The 13,548-nt window shown below is 52.1% G+C and overlaps 6 protein-coding genes across 6 annotated transcripts; 3 read left to right on the forward strand and 3 right to left on the reverse strand.

Moving 5' to 3' along the window:
- Positions 1-1,628: 1,628 nt before the first annotated feature.
- ASPVEDRAFT_29987 (uncharacterized protein) lies at positions 1,629-3,638 on the forward strand (the record flags this gene model as incomplete). Its single annotated transcript, XM_040810299.1, has 5 exons — positions 1,629-1,978; positions 2,030-2,168; positions 2,219-2,641; positions 2,686-3,306; positions 3,327-3,638. 5 exons carry the CDS (start codon positions 1,629-1,631, stop codon positions 3,636-3,638), a joined length of 1,845 nt encoding a protein of 614 aa, XP_040669232.1.
- A 504-nt stretch (positions 3,639-4,142) lies between these two features.
- Positions 4,143-4,708, reverse strand: ASPVEDRAFT_151961 (putative MBL2-like secreted peptide). The gene is made up of 3 exons (XM_040808285.1): positions 4,439-4,708; positions 4,317-4,393; positions 4,143-4,268 (listed from the first exon to the last, which is right to left on the reverse strand). Exons 1-3 carry the CDS (start codon positions 4,696-4,698, stop codon positions 4,249-4,251), a joined length of 357 nt encoding a protein of 118 aa, XP_040669233.1. The 5' UTR covers positions 4,699-4,708; the 3' UTR covers positions 4,143-4,248.
- Positions 4,709-5,462: 754 nt separating this feature from the next.
- On the reverse strand, positions 5,463-7,240 carry ASPVEDRAFT_53867 (sugar porter family MFS transporter; the record flags this gene model as incomplete). The annotated part of the gene is given in 8 exon segments (XM_040814852.1): positions 5,463-5,701; positions 5,755-5,943; position 5,963; positions 5,984-6,552; positions 6,629-6,939; positions 7,003-7,083; positions 7,134-7,177; positions 7,220-7,240. The coding sequence occupies 8 exon segments, from the start codon at positions 7,238-7,240 to the stop codon at positions 5,463-5,465; spliced, it is 1,455 nt and encodes a 484-aa protein (XP_040669234.1).
- A 325-nt stretch (positions 7,241-7,565) lies between these two features.
- ASPVEDRAFT_73143 (Zn(II)2Cys6 transcription factor) lies at positions 7,566-9,221 on the forward strand (the record flags this gene model as incomplete). Its single annotated transcript, XM_040816188.1, has 1 exon — positions 7,566-9,221. The coding sequence occupies one exon, from the start codon at positions 7,566-7,568 to the stop codon at positions 9,219-9,221; it is 1,656 nt and encodes a 551-aa protein (XP_040669235.1).
- Positions 9,222-9,269: 48 nt separating this feature from the next.
- On the reverse strand, positions 9,270-11,483 carry ASPVEDRAFT_84923 (uncharacterized protein; the record flags this gene model as incomplete). Its single annotated transcript, XM_040817625.1, has 1 exon — positions 9,270-11,483. One exon carries the CDS (start codon positions 11,481-11,483, stop codon positions 9,270-9,272), a length of 2,214 nt encoding a protein of 737 aa, XP_040669236.1.
- A 350-nt stretch (positions 11,484-11,833) lies between these two features.
- On the forward strand, positions 11,834-13,057 carry ASPVEDRAFT_84924 (sialidase family protein; the record flags this gene model as incomplete). Its single annotated transcript, XM_040817626.1, has 2 exons — positions 11,834-12,173; positions 12,222-13,057. 2 exons carry the CDS (start codon positions 11,834-11,836, stop codon positions 13,055-13,057), a joined length of 1,176 nt encoding a protein of 391 aa, XP_040669237.1.
- Positions 13,058-13,548: the final 491 nt, after the last annotated feature.

Raw genomic sequence — 13,548 nt, forward strand, 5'->3', positions numbered from 1 at the left:
CTCAGAAAATAGGGAGAAAACCCTTCACGGGGATACCCTCACCATTGCCTAATCGGGGCAGGCTCCGAACTTGCCCCGAGATCGGACCCTGGATTGCCGAGTCGCCTCCGCAAAATCCTCGACCCACGGGCTTTTGCTCGTCGGCCACCGCCGCCACCCGCACTCGCGCTCATCAGCCGAGATATAATTACTCGATTGAAACCTCACCCGCTGCCGAGTGAATTTGCTGACTCGATTGAATTTGCGCGCAATTACAAATCGGCCACGGTCAGCGCTTCATCCGGTTTCTGCAGAGTGCGCTGATCGATTCTACGGAGCCTGCGTCGAATAAGAACTGAGAAAACACGCAGTTGCTCGTTCAGACTCCAACGGCATCCTCCGTCTGTTGACGAGCTCGTGACTTGTCAATCTCGGAAACTTTTTTCGGTTGAGACGCAGACAAGCAATCAGCGGTGTCGATTGGAGTCTCGTGGTCGAGTCCAGACCGCGGCAGGGATAGCGCCAGGTGGTGCTGCGCAGGAACCAAAGTCTGGTGGCTGTGAATTACGCGGTGATTTGGCTTGACCTTTATACGGAGGCAGCTGATTCTATCCGCAATGAGCATAGGAATAAGACAGAGAAAATTTGCAGCGGACTGCAAATCGCCACCTTACCTAACCACTCAAGGCGGTAAGTGGCTAACACTGAAAAGCAGATTAACGCAGCCATTAATACTACGAGTAAGCGGGGTGGATATCAAAGAGTGAAAAGTGAAGAGTGAAGAGTGAATGTTGTAGAAGTTAAATGCGGGGGCGGGGTCTATCGATAAGATAGTGCCACCCCGATTGGGCGCCACTTTCCCGATCTGGAACCGATGAAGCTATCCAGGTTCTTGTTCGACCATGGCTAGATTTCTTTAAACCACCAGGGATCGTAGAAGTAGACAGGGTAACTCCAGAAGTCAAGGAAATCTTTGACTGGGCTAAGGAAGGGAAATCTACTCCAAAAGGAATGGATGGCGGCGGACTCGGAATTCCTAGTTTGCAGATACTGTTGTGGAAGGACCGACGCGCATGATATTCTACCTACCTACTAGAATTCTCAATCTTCAAGCAACCATCTGTTACCTACCAGTATCTGTTACTAAAGGTCGATTGCGAGCGTATATACTTGAATGAACGACATGTAAACGAACAAGCATTCACATGTATCACCCACCGGCTTCAGACCACATATCCTTGGGTCCTGGTGAGTGCATAATCGGAAATAGTGCACTCAAAATATTAATCCCCTCGCACAACCTGCTTCCTCGGTTTTTATACTAATTTTATGCATCCTAAACACCGCGTGCTTGGCGAACAACCGTCACCGGCTTACCAGCGTAGATCACCCATGGGAGAGCATTACAACCAACCATTCCTCGCTCCGATGTTGGATGTTCAAACTGGCGTCTTTCCGATCGACAATATCTAATTTTATCCTGCAGTCATGCCGTGCTCATCGTTCAAACCAGCTTCTGCGGCTAAGCGCCCAGCATCAATACTAAAGAGCATGCCCTGCAATTCCTAAACAACAACCCAGAACCTCATCCCTGAGGCCGTAAACATTCTACACAGAGTACAACGCCGTTATATACAGAGTAAAAGCTAATGCCACCGCAACGCAGCTCAAGAAAACTCACCCGGCAAGCACAACATGCCCTAATCCGGAAATACAATATATCCATTGAAGGCCCCGTCCGCCGGCGAGACTGGCCGCCCCGATATGCGCCCATATTCGGCCTCGTGCGAGATATGGAGAAGGTCCAATACGAGGAATACTCTACCAGAGACTATGGAAGCGATGACGTGAGGCGGATCCTCGTCTCTAAGATGTGTAACCGTGTCGAGAAGCTTGTTATCCAGGCCCATGCGCTTCGTGAGTCCCTCGATAACGAGGAAACGTGGAGGTTGAAAACGGAGAATCTGATTATCGAGAGGTTCGAGGAAGATGTAGATTGGTAAGTGAAGGATTATCGTCTTGGAGAGCGTGTATGTTAACATGAGTGCAGCCACGTCTGCGCAGACCGGCGGTGGATCTCGGACTTCCAGGCAATACCAAGTTGTCCAGATACAGCAGCGAGATTAACAGGTATACGAGGTGACAGAAAGCTGTGTCAGTGTTCGGAGGCTACGCGGGCAAAGTTGCTGGTACGTTACTCCAGGACTCAGGACGCATATACCTCGACTAACAAGGCCAGGCCGAAGCGTCCTCGCAAAACACCTTTATCACCAAAGGGAGCTGCACCGTCGTAGATAGATCAATGGCTGAGATTCAGAAAAAGATGCTTGCGCATCACAGGCCAGATCGGGTTCTTGGGCTAGGACGGACCCCCGAGCTAGAACATCTTCTTGCTGCCAACCCTAGCATCCCGCGCACAGTCATTGGGGAAGACATGGGCATGTACTTCCCGTTTCTTGTCCTTGAAGCCAAATCCGAGAAGAACAGCGTGGGGTTCGAGTCGATTGAGCGGCAAACTGTCTTTCCAATACGTGCCATGCTGGATCTTCAGAGGAATTTGGAAGCGGCCAGCAATGTGCAATTCGATCCATTGGTGTGGTTCTTAGCAAATCGTGGAGATGAATGGAGGGTTTATGCGTGTGTTCCTCACCGCGCTCACACGGTAAGGTATCATTCATATTCAATGAATGCAACTGACGCAGTCAGAATATCATTGATCTTTGGCACGGGTCTATTCTCAGGCACGATTCGGCATTGCAACTACTTTTGGTGATAGACTTGTTATGTGACTGGGCGAGAGACATATTCATGGAGCGTATTACGATGATTCTACAAGAACAGGCAGGTCTGGACGGTCCAAATTTGCTTTCCCAGGATAGTGTCCAAGTCATGCCCCCTATACAGCCCTCGCTAGGTAGCCCACCGGCCCTTCTCCCGGAAACTACTGAGCCGGTCAGCAGTGCTGAGACAATGCATTTCTCCTCCACAACTCCTGCAATAGTCGCAAAGCCTGAGACAGAAGATGTTGTTATAGACGATGTGCCAGACATCAGTACCCAAGACACACCAATTACGGAGGCAACCATGGAGCCTACTCCAATCTCAATTACAGAACGGACAGACAGGACAATAATACCGGATGGCTGGCCTGGACACTTAGCTTTAAGATCTCAGTTCGATGTGCATCTTCGATTTCGCTCTCTATCGCTTCCCGAGTCCGCCCACGACTTATCCGTACTGCTGGCGACAATCGACGGCAAGGACAAGATAGCCCAAACTGGCATAAAGCTGCTGGAGTCGTTTAGTTTAATTTCCCCTTTGTGGATGGTGCCAGCATTCATAGATAGGATCAGACATGCCTGGGGGATCCCGAGGCTCCCCTTCGCCCTGAGAGCCAGCCCTTGCTCTATGCCTGTCTGCACTGGCGAACGACCATTGACTATGATAACTGGGTCATAAAAAACGAGCTTGCATGGATTACAGCTTCAGATGTTGCCATGGGAGTCTTAGCATATATCAGCCATATCCCTGGGGTCAAGCCATCCGGGGGGGGTGATATCCAGGGAATGCGTACCGCGTCTGATTCAGGACCTTCGTCACCTCCCGCTGCCAGAACTAGTGCAAGCAGCGGCCAGGAAGGAGTTTCTGCACTTGAGTAATTCGTACACATATGACAAGACCAGAAACAAAAAGGGAGATCTGCAGAAAGAAGAATTTTTCGAGCGTCTTTGGCAGTGCCGAGATAATCGACCCAGGGAATTCATCGGGTGCCGCGAAAACATCTGCTCAGAGGTACCTGCGCAGGCTCATTTATATAATCCCGAGGACGAGGTCGAGATTTCCCCGGCACTTCAGGTTCCAGATGATGCCAAAGAGTGCCAGTTCGCTCTTCTGCGGGTCCCACCTACCGTGAAGGCCACGTACCCGCCTTACTGTGTATATCTGTTTGGCAGCCCTAGCCCTTCTATAATAGGGAGGGAAATTACCTCGCTCGTTCAGGCCTTTGGGTCGTTTTATGGAACCGATTTGCCGCTTACAGATCTGGACCGGAAGTATTTGAGCCTGACGTCAAGGATTTTAATTAATTTAAATTCGGATTGACCAAGGCAGCATTCTACGCCTTACTCTACGTTTACCAGGATTTGTCAGTTTACCCTCTGCTAGGACTTGCTATTTTAAACTGCTGAAACTTGGTATACATCCAAGAACCAAACTGAACGCCTTTATTGGTGTACTTATATATGTAGATATAATATATATAATGGAGATCTAACACTCGGGAAGCTTTTCTAATTTATAGTTAGCACCACTCAGGAATATCACGAAGGCCAACATACTGCTCGAGCAATTACTATCAGTAAAGTACCCATTCACATAGCAAGTCGTTCCAAGATACGTGATTTGATCCCATGTACTGATACCATTAGCCTTGCTCCAATATAATATACTACAAACTCACCAGACACCACTATAGCAATCCCCCTTCTTGTAGCAACCAAACGTGCGCTTCTCGCCCTTGGGAAAGCCAAATATCTCCCCGGCATCAAGATACGGCTCGTAGCGGCAGTTGACGGTGTGGTCGACGTTGATGATCTTGCATGTTTGGGCCGATCGTCGCTTCTCGAGGCCGGTGCCTTCGAGATGGTCAGAGACGGGGGCTGCTGTCGCTAGGACCGGGAGGAGCGAAATTAGGGAAGTGGATATTTCCAGGAACTTCATTGTGGAACAGTAAATACAAACAGAGTGATGATTAAGTCAATATGGCTGAAGGTATTCATTCTCTTTATACTTTATTCGGGACGACAGGCTCGTATGGGATCGGCAGCGCCTCGTATTGTGTATCCAGTATTTCTATAAATATCAGTCCGCGCCAAGTTTATGTTACATTCTCGTGTTGAAATCTTCGTACTCGCTCAGATATTCTCTAAACGAGGGATCGTCGCTGGGAATATTTAAAAATACAGTTGATGCCGAGGCTTGCGACTCCTGGTGTCTGTACTATGTGGTCTGTACCACAGGATATCTACCACACATTGATCAAAGTACTAACTTGGTCATTTGAATATTTTGTCTCTGCAGATAATACGCTTTTCTCTTATTAGACTGTATCTCGCCGATTAGTTGTACGACTGATGTTCTGACTTCATAATGACCGTCAAAGGAGGAAGTCTATTTATCAATAGATTACCCTACCCGGTTGATATAGACGGGCTCGTAATTCCAAGGTTTCGTCAACATATTTATAGCCAGCAGAACTTTCCGCAGAAACTCTGATAATAGTACTGCCCATGCCTTGATAAATCGCCCTGTTTATGTGATGCAGGAGACTCTAAAACAGTATTGGTACCAATAAAAGAACTATAACGAATTGATAGTAACCACTATCTATCCGAATCCCCCTTAGGACTGTATTGGAATGGCGAATGCTATTTGTTTGCATGGTCCTTGCTTTGCTTGGCCCAGGAATTTCCCCACGAGACATACTAGGCTGAGGTCTCGATATGAGCAGTGCCAGATTTCTCCTCGACTTGCGTGGCCGCGAGCTCGGTGGTATGTCGGGATCTTTGGCCAGGAATGAACCAACCAGTCTCTTTGAACAGGCGATTCATCTCTTCGAGAGGGACGCCCTTGGTCTCCGGCAGAAAAGCCCAGAAGAAAATAGCATTGGTGACGTTGCAGATGACAAAGAGGAGGAAATACCGCCAGCCCTGCGATGAAATGGCTGGTCTATGTCAGAAGGAAAGCCAAGGGCAGCGGTATGACTGAAAGACTCACCAAGGTCTGTGATTTGCCCGATCATGGTGTTAAATGCAAAACTCACAAGACAGCCGATGGCGACTCCGTGGCTTCGTGTTTTGGTGTCGAATATCTCCGCGGGAATGACCCAGGAGAGGGAGCCACAGCACATGGAGAAGGCGAATTGAAAGATCCAACTAAACACGAGAAACGTCCACAGGAGGGCGACTTGTGTTGATTAGTTGACGCTGTTGAATCTGGCAATCACGGCGGCCGTGACAATGAAACTGACGGAGCAAGTAAGATTCCCAATGATCAGGGGCCAACGTCGTCCGACGCGGTCGATGAAGAGGACGGTGCACAGTTGACCAGCAATGCCCCAGCCGTACGAAATGCCTTGGTACAACAGAGACTGCGCCGTCCCAACACCGACCTGCTTGTAGATACTCGGGGCAAAGTATTGGATGGCAGAAACTCCCGTCATCTGTACGGACGCTTGTAGGGCCGTCACAAGGAATAGTCGTCGAAAAGATGCTGGGTCCTTGAAAAGCTCATATAAACTCGAGGCCCCGTTTTCCTTTTGATCTTGGATCGTCCTCTTGATCTGCTCAAATTCTGCCACAACCCAGGTGTTGTTCATGTCATTGTCGGCGTGAAGTTTTGCCAGCGTTTGGAGCGCCTCCTGGTGTCGGTCGTGATCCATGAGCCAGCGGGGAGACTCTGGGAACAAGAGTATCAGGGCTCCTAAAACACCGGCTGGGACTATCTGAATGCCGAGAGGCACACGCCACTGGTTGTTACCGGCAAGATGGCTGACCGTCCCATGTGCGGTGAACACTAATTCGTATTAGACCGCCATTTTGTAAGGTAACTGAGGTTGATAGCGCATCGAAAGAAGACGATCTAGACATACCTGCGGTCGTGGATCCCAATCCAATGAAAAGTTGTTGTAGGCCGGTCAGACGCCCGCGAATAGCTGGATGGGCAATCTCAGCCTGATAAAGAGGAATGATCATGACGAGAACCCCGACCCCGAGACCCGCGACGGACCGGCCACCGTAGAGGTATCCAAGGTTCTGGGCAGACGTCTGCAGCGCCCCTCCAAGACTGAATATCACCGAGCCCAGAATGATCGTCCAGCGACGACCAAGACGGTCTGCAGCGATGCCTGCGACAGCCGCACCGAAGAAGGCCCCTCCGGTGAAGACGGACACAACGGCACCGCTAGAGAAACGTCAGTTGTGGTTGACGCGCGCGTGACAGGGCAGCATGGCCACGAGCACTTACACTTCGTTTGCCGAGGGGTTGTGAAAGGTTGCTATGAAGGAAGACGAGGCGACAGCTCCGCCAATGACGCCAAGGTCATAGCTGACAATCAGCTTCCAAACGCTGGCCTAAGTATATAGTCGGGCACTCACCCAAACAGGAACGACCCAAGAGAGGCAAACAGGCCCACCAGGAGCTATCCCATCAGTAGATGTAGCGGAGGTGTGGAAGGACGTACCTGATACAAGTGAGGGTTCATTGTGAGACAGAGATGGCGACGAAACCTGAATAGTTTGAGTGACGGTTGGCAGGCGGTATTTGTACATTGATCTTCAAGCTCATCCGACTGTCATTGGAGAATTCAACCGCGGAATCAGGGGCGGCTTCCGGCGTTGATTGCGGGGATTAAGTTGGACGCAATACTTAAGCCGGAAGTGGCCCTGGATTCCGCGCTCTTCTCTTCTCCAGCACCCCAGATGCCTCCAGCCCCAGACCGAAGCCATCGAGGACCGATAAGCAGAGCGGGGACGGCGTATGTTCGCTCGAGAACCACCTCTGCCTGTCAGGTAGTTCTTCTCATCTAAATGCATGTTCTGTTTCTTACCGCATACCTCCAGATATGCCGAGCCCGGCGGGCGAAATGCGACAACGAAAAGCCTTGCTCCTACTGTCGGCGAATTGGAGCAACGTGCTCGGCTGAGCCAGCTTCTGCCACCACAGGCTTTGACCCGGCCAGCCTGGCTATTTTGACCAAGCTCGAGGAGCTCCAGAGCGAGGTGCAATCGCTGTCAGGCCGCCTGCAAAGCCCGCGCTCTCGCTCCCAAACCTCCTCGCTAGTCGCTCAAAATTCCCCTCACCAGATTACGCAGGCCCCCGTATTGCACCTGGATCGCCATCTGCAGCGCGGCAATATCAGCCAGGTGCTTGCCTGGGAGATCTGGCAGCCCCATGAGCCCCCGCAGTGTCGCGCTACCAGCGAGGAACAGGACGCTGATCCAGCGTCATTCGTCAGACACACGGAAGGTTTGCTTGATCTCGGCCTATTTACCGGTTATTTAGATGCTTTCTTCCGCAACGTTCACACTTTGAATCCCGTGCTGGACGAACAGCAGATCCGGGCTCGGCTAACCAAATTCTTGCTCAATGGCATTGAGTGGGACGCGGGTTCCTGCCTTCTCCTGCTTGTGTTAGCCAACGGGGCCTGTTCGTCTAGCTTTAGCGATTCCTCGATGGCCGGCCCCGCCAGCAGTCGAGACGAGCGCTGCCGGGTAAATGAACAGGCATTGGCATTGTTCGATGCTGCGGAGAAACGCAAGAGCACGCTGTGGCGCAGTGATTATCTGACGCAGGCTCGCTGTCATTTCTACAGTGGCATGTTCATGATGGTCTTGATGCGACCGTTCGACGCCTGGCGCCACTTCCTCCAGGGGTTGGCGACGTGCCAAATGTCGACAGCTCCGGACAGAGATGTTGACCCCGTTGACAAGCAGCACAAGGAAAGCATCTATTGGTCGTGTTGGAAGTCCGAGCGAGAGCTCCGCATTGAATTGGACTTGCCCAATTTTAGTTCGTTGGGATATGACCATCCTATCATGTTTCCAACTCTACCTCCCGAAGTCTTTGATCAAGAGCAGCTCCGAGCATGGTACTTCTATCTCGCGGAAATTTCCCTCTGGCGCTCCGAAATGACGGCCCGCGACACCCTGGCAGAGTCCGTGAAGCAACAACCAAGTGCCCTGGAATCTCTAGCAGAGCGAACAATGGACTTGGAGACATCGTTGGCCTCCTGGAAGGCTTCCTTGCCGGATGCAATCAACCTCGACGTCGGAAGACAGAGTAGCACAAGAGATTTACTCCACTTTGTTCTCCAGGGTCGACTGACTTACAATTACGAAGTGCTGACATGGCCGTTTCTGGAGACCTTGTTGCTATTCGGAGCACATAGAACCACCCCTGCATTCGCCCTGGCTGCCCGGGGTATACGCGTTCACTACGACCGGCTTTCCATCAACCGGCCTGGCTTCTATTATCGACACCATGGCACTTGGCTAATGCGGCGCTCGTCGACACGCAGTGCATGCATTCTCCTTGCAGTCGCCCGTAGCAGTTCCCCCGATCTTCTACCGACAGGGTGGGAATCGTTAGTTTCAGATACAATAGCAATGCTCGAGTACTGGAGTGAAACGCCCCAGGATGAGATCGTTATATTCTTGAAAGCTTTGTTGTCTGAATTCATGTAATAGCAATAACACAAACCATTAGTCTATCCATTCCCAAATACCTCCTTTTTACGGGAGGGAGATAATAGCTTTCAAACAATCTTTATCTCCAGAATACCTTGCGATTTCAACGCCAATTGTCTGTTCCACTGACAAGAATCTATTCCTACTCCTGCGCTTCAATGGTCTCGTCGAGCACTTCACGCTGACTTGTTTCTTTTCATTCGAATCCAGTTCGACGCTCTGGAATCCAAGTAGAACTCTGCTGGGAAAATCAGGTACCTGGGGCGTTCCATAGACTTGGACGACATGCCTGCCACTGCGCAACCCTGTGTTCACGACCATAGTTCTGACAGTGAAACGGTCCATACCCCAATCAAGAGGGCTTGCATCAATGGCCACCCCGTCCATAGCAAACGTCGTGTAGGAAAGGCCGTAGCCAAGGGGGAATTGCGCAGCCACGCCGAGCTTGTCAAGGAGCCGCTGTCCAAACCAGCGGTCGTATGTGATCTTCTCGGCAGCAATATCAAAGTAGGGCAGATGCTCCTCGGCTTTAGGGGTTGAAAAGGGCATGCGCCCGCTCGCGTCGACCTTTCCGAGAAGAACATCTGCCAACGCGTGCCCTCCTTCTCCGCCGCTATACCAAGCGAAGAGCAGTGCCGGGACGCTGTCAAGCCAATCATCCATAATGACGGCTCCAGCCGCCACGACGCTGACAATGACTTTTGATGATATAGCGGCCACGGCTCTGATGATCTCCACGTCGCGATCCCGTAGTCGGAGGGACCTGCGATCCCCTCCGGCTCCTGGCACTAGCGCGTCACTGTCCTCAGCACCAGCGCCAAAGCCGGTACTCTTTTGACCCTTGATGGTATCGTAGACCTTCGCGTCTTCGCGATCTAGGGCTGGCGGGAGGAGGTCGAGTAGCTCCTTTTGGTCTGCGAAGGAGGGGACCACGTACTCACCCTCATCCACGGCGTCGTACCCTACCACGCAGAGGACGACATCCGCTAATGCGGCAACCTTCTGGGCCTCTTCAACACTGTCTGTGTCTTGTAGGAGGATAGTTGCATCTGGGAGAGCCGCCTTGAGACCCTCGTAAAAGGTAACCACATTCGGCGCGAATACGGCCGAGGATCCCCTGTCGCCAGTGTTTGCCCTATTGGAAAGCCGCCCGACGATAGCCAACGTGCGAACCTTTGCAGGGTCCAATGGAAGCAGAGGAACATCCGATGCGGGATCATTCTTGAGTAGCACCATTCCTCGCGCCGCAGCCTCGCGGGCCAACTCTCTGTGCCGGTCACAGAAGACGACAGAACAGTCAGGGGTCGCTCGTCCCGTGCGCACCGTGTGCTCTAATTGCGCGCGAAGGATCCGCATACAGCAGCGGTCGATGTCAGACCAAGCCAGGTCCCCGCGGGCCAGTGCTTCGGATACGTGCAGGGCGCGTTGTTGCTGGAAGGGTGCTTCGATGTCGAGTCCATTCTTGATAGACTTGACAGCGTCTCGCAGCCCGAAGATGAAATCGGATAGCACAAACCCGCCAAATCGCCACTCTTTGCGGAGAATGTCGTTCAGGAGCTCTTGGTTTTGTCCGGCGAATTCACCGCGCACGGAATTGTATGAGGACATGACGGACGAGACTCCCGCTTCTACCAGCTGGCGGAAGTGCGGGAGGTAGACTTCGTGCAGGGCTGCGTCGTCAACCTGCACATCGACATTGAAGCGGGCGTTTTCCATGGAGTTCAATGCGTAGTGCTTAACGCAGGTCATGAGATACCGGCGGACGCCACGATGCAGTGCCAGACCGAATTCGCCGAGAAGTATGGGATCTTCACCATAGGTCTCCTGTATACGTCCCCAGGCAGGATGCCGTGGAAGGTTTATACAAATCCCGGCAAAATAGTTAGCTCCCTGGGCACGTCCCTCGAGGCCGATGGCGTCTCCAATGCGTTCTTCAAGCGCGACATCCCAGCTCGCACCCCTGGACATTGACACTGGGAAGCAGGTTGAGGAATGCATCACGACGCCGCGCGGGCCGTCGGTGAAGCGGATTCCTGGGACTTTCAAGCGTGGAATGGCGCCCATAACGAAGGGCGCGCGGTTGTACCGGTCGAACAAGATTCCGCGCAGACCTTTCCAAAAGGCCTCGTCTCCGTCAAGCAAGGACAGTCGTTCTGCTTGGGTCATACCGGCTAGTAGAGCACGCGTCGCTTGTTCGAGCGTCTGTCCACTCTGGACCAAACGGACCGCATCGTCAAAGTCAACTAATTCCTTATGCATCGTGATGTGTTGGTGAGAATATTTAGACAGGATATAACAATTAATTTATTCTACATTCTACATTGACGGCGGTTTTGATCTGCAAAATCCGCATCGCCCGTCGTTCCGCAAGCGCTACATGACGCTGGGCAGAGAGCCCGATGTTCCGCGAGAGACCAGACACTGGCCGGGAGGCGCCCGATTCTCCGCTGAGCTTCGGCTCTTCTGCTGGTAGTGTACGTATAGCATATTGAGCTTTGCATCGGGAGAATGGCGATCTGCAAGAATGATGTCCGGGGCAGTGCTTATAAGGCCGTTCCATCGCCCAGATTGCAGAACAACAACAGCCCAACTTCACTTCATCATTGATAATGTTCGCAAACCTCATACTCTTGTCGGTGCTCGCTGTCAGTGCGCTGTGTCGAGCAGCACCGGCACTTGAGCAGCGTGCAACTCCTGCGCCTTATTCCACCTTCACCCAGAATCCGGTGTATCTTCCGCTCGAGGAAGCGCCTCTGTGGCGAGTGGCCTACGCCCGCGCCATCCAGGTCCAAGATGGCAGTTTGCTGATGACATGGGAGGATTACCCCTACGGCGAGGACTCGACCAACCTTGACACTTTCAAGATCCTTCGATCCGTGGATGGTGGCGCGAGCTGGTCCAACCTGTCCCAGGTCGGCGATACGGAGAATGGATGGGGCCTGCGTTTCCGTATGCACACTCAAGTCTGCTATATCTGTCTCCTGCTAACTTTCTCAGAGCCACATATGCACATCTTGGAAAATGACTTCGGTCAATACCCTGCTGGAACCTTGCTAATCGCCGGCGTTTCGACACCATTGAGCCTTACCGGTGGAGTCTACATCGATCTGTATACTTCCAGCGACAGCGGCCAGTCGTGGACATTCGCCAGCCACGTCGCGTATGGCGCCGGACCCGAGACTACAACGACAGGAGACAAAGCCATCTGGGAACCCTTCTTTCTGGAATACAATGGCGAGCTGATTGTGTACTTCAGCGACCAGCGCGATCCTGCCCACTCTCAGAAGCTCTCCCTGACAAGCACCACGGACTTGCTCGCCTGGTCTGACCCCGTCGATGTGGTTGCCTACCCCGATGCCAATGCACGTCCGGGTATGTGCGTGATCTCATACCTCCCGACTACTGCTCAGTACATGCTATCCTACGAGTACTGCAACTCTCCCACCGGCGACGGCTGTCCTATCCACTATCGCCTTGCTTCCAGTCCAACCGAGTTTCTCGACGCGACTGACCAAACCCTAACCTCGGAATCCAGCCAGACGCCCAGTGGCTCGCCCTACATCGTTTGGTACGGATACCCAGGCTCGTCTGCAGGCGGCGCGGTGATCCTGTCCGCCGGCTCAGAGACAGATCTCTTCGTATCGAAAGACAACGCCAAAACGTGGACTACGATCGATGTGGACCAGTATACCGGCCAATCTCGCCATCTCTTGCTGTTTGATGATAACGGGGAAGAGCGTTTGCACCTTGCTTCAGCTGGGTTCTATGGCTGTTCGGGCTCCTGTTACAACTACGTTGCGAATGGTGTTACGGATCTTAGTGTCTTTTTGTAACTGGCCATTTTAATGTCTGGAGCTGTTCTAGGAGTAGCAAACCATATTCGCAGTCGATAGCTAAGGTAGTGACAGGGTTCACCTGGTTCATCCATAGCCCGGTTGAGAATGTTCATCTCCCGCCTATATGTCTAATTAAACCTATTCTCTATTGGACTGGAGTTCCACGGCCAATATGCTACCGCCAATATCTACTATACTGGATCATCACTTGTGGCTGAAACGCTGTGCACCTCGAAGCGGCCATACAAGGCGTCTTTCTCAAGTCACCAGCATGAGTGGCATGAAACGTTATTATCTACTAGTATATGGGCAGTGCATGTAGTTAAGTAGATATCAACATGCAGTCTACCCTTAACCATTGCACAGTCGGGTGAAAACAGTTAACAGCGCCTGCACTTGCTCATCCAGGACACGGGCTTTACTCTGTATCCACAGCGTCATAGAGCTGGACGGTCACGCCGATAATCACTCCACCGCGCCCGGAGCGA

This window comes from Aspergillus versicolor, assembly GCF_001890125.1.
Source record: "Aspergillus versicolor CBS 583.65 unplaced genomic scaffold ASPVEscaffold_6, whole genome shotgun sequence".
In the NCBI taxonomy this organism is placed as follows: Eukaryota; Fungi; Ascomycota; class Eurotiomycetes; order Eurotiales; family Aspergillaceae; genus Aspergillus; species Aspergillus versicolor.